Source organism: Poecilia reticulata, linkage group LG19, assembly GCF_000633615.1.
Source record: "Poecilia reticulata strain Guanapo linkage group LG19, Guppy_female_1.0+MT, whole genome shotgun sequence".
In the NCBI taxonomy this organism is placed as follows: Eukaryota; Metazoa; Chordata; class Actinopteri; order Cyprinodontiformes; family Poeciliidae; genus Poecilia; species Poecilia reticulata.
This window is the reverse complement of record NC_024349.1, coordinates 3,874,795-3,881,115: the sequence shown is the minus strand read 5'-3', so window position 1 is coordinate 3,881,115 and position 6,321 is coordinate 3,874,795. Positions and strand designations below refer to the sequence as shown.

General features: G+C 46.4%; 1 protein-coding gene across 1 annotated transcript in view; it reads left to right on the top strand.

Moving 5' to 3' along the window:
- Positions 1–6,321, top strand: part of tmtc2b (transmembrane O-mannosyltransferase targeting cadherins 2b) — an 84,398-nt gene that overhangs the window by 39,072 nt on the left and 39,005 nt on the right. The window contains exon 2 of the mRNA XM_008436517.2: positions 4,706–5,282. Coding sequence (XP_008434739.2) covers positions 4,706–5,282 — 577 coding nt within the window. The remainder of the gene's footprint in view (positions 1–4,705; positions 5,283–6,321) is intronic.

Sequence of the window (6,321 nt, the reverse complement as noted above, 5' to 3'; positions counted from 1 at the left end):
GCTACCAGAATGGTCTAAATCAGTATGTAAATCTTTGCATGTCTGTGGCTAATTGACACCCTGGTTGTTTCTCATGTTAGTGATGAATGAATCTGTACATCTCATGTTTGTTTGGAGCTGCTGGACAAACAGTCTTCACCCCGTCAAAATAAGAGCATGGATCTACTTTACAAATTCCCAAACCAAAACTTCTACCCAGAAGTCAAACTTTACTTACCTGAACGTTTACAAAACAGTCAAGTACATTAATGCTTTAGAATTTAAAACATGATTTCTTTATTAATTAGCTCTGCTGTTAACGGATTAGCCGGAGTCGACCCAGCACTGAATTAGCCATGCCTGAAATCCCAGCTGTGGGTAATAATGCAAACGATTCTCATTTATCTGCTGAGTGAGTTAAAAAAGCTTGTCTTTATTCTCTTTTACTCGGCCGTCAGCCTGTCAGGTGCTGCTTGGATCTGCGACACATGAGCAGAAGAAAGTCCGAGCGGTGAAACGTGTGCTTGGCAGCTCATCATGCCGGGATGTAAGAGCTGCTGGCTTCTGACAGCCTCACTCTGCCGATGTGTTCAGCTTGCCTGCCAGAAGAATCCGGTGTGGTTTTTTCAGCAGCATTAATGCATCTAGCTGCAGCGGCGCTGAATCCAGAGAAGCTTTGACATGTCATGGAACCATTAGAGCCTCATATGAACCTCCTGTGCTGGAATAAAGACCTCACTTGACAAATAGACTGGAGAAAACGAAAGGCATGTCTGAGGATGAAGCAGAGAGCTGAGCTGCACCACCTCCATGACTGTGACCAGAGACAATGCAGAAACCCGATTGGCTGTGTGCTGAGGAGCTCAGCAGTTTCCCTGCTGATTGTTGCAGCGCTCTCCAGGTTACTCACATTCAAGAGCTGCAATTTCTACTATTTCACCACATTTTATGATTTGATGAATGCTGCAGTCTATGGTTGGAAATCTCTGCAGCATCCCAACAGTCTTAGAGGGGTTTTACTTTCATCATGACCTAAGGAAGACGTCTCTGGGTGTTCTCCATGCCTGGCATTTTGAAATGGGTCTGTAACCAAACAACAACCATACATTTAATTAAAAAACATTTTGAATACAACAAAGTGCTGCAGTTTAAAGGTTTGCAGGTTCGTGATTTTTACTGCTTTCCAAAATCTTCGAGTGAGCGCCATAAGATTGTTGCTTTGAAAGCTGTCATGCTGATGCTCGTTATAGAAAATGATGGTGCTGAAGTCTTTATGACTGTGTTGAACTTTGGTTTCTGAAGTCAAATGACCTTCTGCATTGGCCACACACACGGTTTATGATAAATGTTGATTTCTGCTGTGTTTCGAAGGCCGCCTGCCGGAGCAGATCAGGTCTGCAGCTGCAGCGTCAGATAAGCTGGAGGAGCCTGTCCTCATATATTGTCTTATAAATATTGAACTTTGTGTGTTTGGGAGTAAAAGATGTTAGAGCTGACACGTATTGCTCTCTTTTTTTAAATATTCCTAATAAGCCGGGTGCTAAAATTAAGACTATTTCACGCCCAGCAGCAGCTACGTCTTTGCCGCAGGAAGCCTGAGCTACTGATCTGACTAATGATAGGCCGGCGCCGGCAGCTGAGCGGAGAAGGAGAGCAGTAACTCACGTTAACTTTGGAGAAGCTGAAAACCCACTGGGCTGACTTCTTCTTCTGCTGCTGGTGGTGAAAGTTCAACAAAGGGTCATTTTAGTGCGTTTACACATTATACAGTTTTAAATATTCTGCTTTTAGGGTAGAGTAATCCAGTCCTTGTTGGAAGAGTCTTAGACTTTCACTCTAAGTGTTGACGTTTTTAAAGTAGATCAAATTAAAGATACTATTAATAAAGTAGAGAGACGATAGCGGAAAACCTTTAGCCATCTGCTGATTCAGAAACCGACTTCATGCTTGGTGTGATGATGGATCACAGGAAACTCAGTCAAAACGACATCATGGCGTCCATGGATGTCGCTACAGATACTGCATCTCAAACATTTTCCTTTCTAAAATGTGGGTTAAAGAAAATAAAAACACTCACTTTGGCTACCAAGGCTAATGCTAACATATCTGAGCTAAATGCCAGGATAGGAAGAAGGAAACCCAGAGGCTGACCAGCCTCAGCATGCTAGTCGCTAGCTTCTCCAACGTTAACGGTAGCAGTCTCCTACTCACTCGCCAGTGACCGTTGCTTAGTTACCAGAACCAGCCTGTCATTATTCAAATCTTTGGGATGGATCTGACCTCCTGCAGTAAGGAAGTAGCCACCACTGGGTGTGCAGTAGTTCTAGTTGTGCCAATAATAATGATGTTAGTGCTTGGGAAATGAAATTTTTCCACAACATGCTGCACAGAGAACCTTTTCACCCACGTTATGCACAGTTTTCTGGTGGCTCTCCTCCACATCCCAGTTGTTCAGAGACGCAGCTGGTCTGCAGCAGCATCATCCTGGCTGAGCAGAGCCAGAGTCAGGTGGCGTGCTGCAGGTGGGGCAGACACGCCGTGCTGCAGCTGCACAGGAACATTTATGTTTGTTCACATTTGGAAAAATTCATATTTAGAGTTTCCCCTTTTATCCTGGTAAGAAATCAGGATATTTTATTAAACTTTCTCACTAGTTGGCGCAGCTTGTAACTCACAACAACCTGAATCCTCTGGAATATGAAGCCAGCTGCACTGGACCGATGACCGATGTTTGAGCTGCTGTCCTTTTAATGCAGGAGAGACACTGCTGCAGAAAATGTAGCAGGAGAGAACCACAGGAGTTTAATGATCAATTTAACTTTCTTCTTGACAAAGGATCATATTTAAAAAATCGATTTATGTAGATTTAATTTAAAAACATGGCTGTCTTATTTCATGCATTCACACCTTTAAATGTGTTTAACTTCACTTCTCTTTCCTCTGATTCAATTTTTGTCCCACATAATAAAAATGTGATGAATTGCACGAGGAGAGCCCCACACACACACACACACACGCACACACACACACACACACACTTCCACCTTTTCTCCACCCATTTCTCCTTGAGCTAATTACGTGTGTAAATTGTGACTACCACAGGGAGATTACAACCTTGTTCGCTCGGTTTGTTATCACTTGTCACGTGTCGTTTATCAAACTTGTAATTACAACACCTCCGCTCCGCTTTTGCTGCAGCTTCCCTCTCACAGGGGGGCTCATTAAGCAAATTGTAGCCATCATTGTCTGAAAGCAGAGCATGATGGGCGTGCTGCTCTGTCAGAGAGCAGGAAACGTTGGACAAGGCCTCGCCGTCTCTGTAAGGACTCCTGGAGAGACACACACCCTCCCTGACCCCTGACCCCTGCTGGCGGTCCCAGCAGCCATTCACACACACAGCTTGTGGCTGATGAAGCAGCATTGGGTCAGGTCACGCAGGCTCATCCCACACAAAGGGCTGGTCCAGTTGTTCCTCTTGGTGAATGCTGCAAGGAGAAACCCAACGTCCACATTTGTTGTTCTTAAATACCTTTAAACATGGACGTATGATCCGCTTTGCCCTGCTGGGCCTGATCCCGGCAGCAGGAGCCAACAGCCTCCCAGAGCCATCCCATGTCGAGCCGTTCTGTCAATCTAAAGGCAACAACTCGTAGAGCTGCGCTGTGATGACTGTCCTGCTCAGATCTTTAATTCAAATACAGATTTATTTGATTCAGTTCAGCTAAAAGATGCTTTAAATTTCCCAGAGGGACAGTAAATGTTCCCAATTAAATGTTGCAGCTCAGATCATAAAAGTATCTTCAGAGAGTTGTTGTGGATGATGATGCTAATCCAGTAACAGTCAGTCCTGCAGCAAATCTGAAGAGGCCCCTGACTGAAGACCATTTCTATATGACAGTCTGAAGATTAATATTCCTCAGTAACACTATCAGTTGTTAGCTAGCTCTGCTAATCCACCTCTTCATCTCTCCATGAGGCCGTGGCTCTCTACGGCCACATGGAGGAACTTTTGGTTCCTCTCTGGATCCATGAATCCCAGATTCAGTTTTCTCTCTTTGGTTGTTGGAGCAAACTAGTTGTTTTAAACCATCCAGTAAAATGTGACGTCAGCCAGTAACCAGACGGCTCTTCGCTCCTTTTCTGTTCTCACAGCAGGTCTTGATGCTCACTTCCAATTTGTTTTGCTGACATCATTTTTTTTCCTGTTCGTTCATTCTGATTAAATGAATCAGACTTCTTTGTGAGTCAGTATGCTGCTGGACCAGTTTGTGATGCGTTCACTGACTCGGACTGTTTTCATTACGTCATTATTGTCATCTTCAAACATTGTTTACATCCTTCTGGTTTCTCCTGGAGCAGAATTATGCTGCACGTCTCACAGCAACGACGTGAACGTGGGATGAAACGCGACATGACCTTCAGACTGCAGACGCTTTGAAAAATATCAGGAACGATTTGGCTCGTTGTGACACAAACTGGATTTTTTGGTGGTGAAAAGATCAGAATTTTTCCACTCAGACTAAATGAAAAAAGTCAGATTTGGTTTCATCCTCCTGCTGTTCGCTTCATTTCTGGTTTGGTGATCACTTTTTCTGACTGTTATTGTAAACATAAATGAAATATTGTGTTTTCTGCTTGTAGAACGCAGAGGATCATATTTATGTTTTGCTCATTTAGCTACTGATTTGAGTCGCATATCGACGTTTTTCTGTTTTTCTCTTCCCAGCCGAGCCATTAAGACCAATCAGGACCTGCTTCCGGAGACGCCCTGGACCAACATCTTTTACGATGACTTCTGGGGAACCCTGCTGACCCACAGCGGCAGCCACAAGTCCTACCGGCCCCTCTGCACGCTGTCCTTCCGCCTCAACTACGCGGTGGGCGGCCTGGAGCCCTGGGGCTACCACGCCGTCAACGTGGCGCTGCACGGCGCCGTGACCGTCCTGTTCACCTCTCTGGCCCGCCTGCTGCTGGGCGGCGGGCCGTGGAGCCTGCTGGCCGGCCTGCTGTTCGCCTCCCACCCAGTCCACACCGAGGCGGTGGCGGGCGTGGTGGGGCGGGCCGACGAAGGCGCCGCTCTGTTCTTCCTGCTGTCCTTGCTGTGTTACGTCCGTCACTGCGGGCTGCGGGGCCGCGCCGGGCCCTGGCGGCTGGCGGCGTGGCTCCTGAGCAGCCTGGCCTGCGCCGCCTGCAGCATGCTGTGGAAGGAGCTGGGAGTCACCGTCCTGGCCGTGGCGGCTTTATACGACGTCTGCGTTTTCCACAGACTCAAACTGAGACAGACCATTCTGCTGCTGTACAAGGTAAAACTCTTTGCTTCTGCCTCAGAGGGAAGGGAGGCGGGTCACACTGAGGTGTGTTTGCAGCGCTGGTTTATTCCGAGTGTGTGAACAGCTGCGTCCTTCAGGGATCACTGGCTGGTTTCATTTGTTTGCAAAAAAAGCAAACAAACCTGAACAAGCAGAGCAGCGCTGATGGTCTACAGCTCTTCATGTGCTTCTGGTGGCTGATATGAGAGGAATATCTTCACGTCTGGCATGCAAACAAACAGCTTTTCATAATAAAAGCATGACAAAATTACACCTTAATCTTGTTGGGCTTTATCTGCAGGACAGAAAGTGGTGATGATATTTATCTGGATTTGGTGTTTCAACATGAGCCAATCATATTAATGAATGTAAAATATTGCTTTAATTACATCAATTAGAAGCCAAACAAACAACACAACATGTAAAAATAACAGAAGAGAAAGACGAAAAAAACATCGTAGGAAAAGTATTTTAAGACGTCAATGAAAAGGCCTCGTGTCTTTTGAGATGCTTATCCGTCCATCCATTTTCTTTCACCCTCGTTCCTCAGTGGGGTCAGGAGGTGCTGCTGCCTCTCCAGCTAACGTTCCAGGTGAGAGGCGGGGTCACCTGGACAGGTCGCCAGTCTGTCGCAGGGCAACACAGAGACACACAACCATGCGCACACACACACTCACACCTAGGGGCAATTTAGAGAGGCCAATTAACCTGACAGTCATGTTTTTGGACTGTGGGAGGAAACCGGAGTACCTGGAGAAAACCCACCATGCACAGGGAGAACATGGAGACTCCATGCAGAAAGACCAGGGGACGGGAATCGAACCCAGAACCTTCTTGCTGTAAGGCAACAGCTCTACCAACTGCGCCACTGTGCAGCCCTATTTTTTGAGATGCTTATAAATTAATATTTGCAGAAACAGGAAGTTCCTGAAAGGCACCTCATGTTCTTTAAGCTTCCAGCAGAGGTAGGTGGCGCTCTCTCCATCAGGTGATGTAGGTGGCGCTGTCTCCATCAGGTGATGTAGGTGGCGCT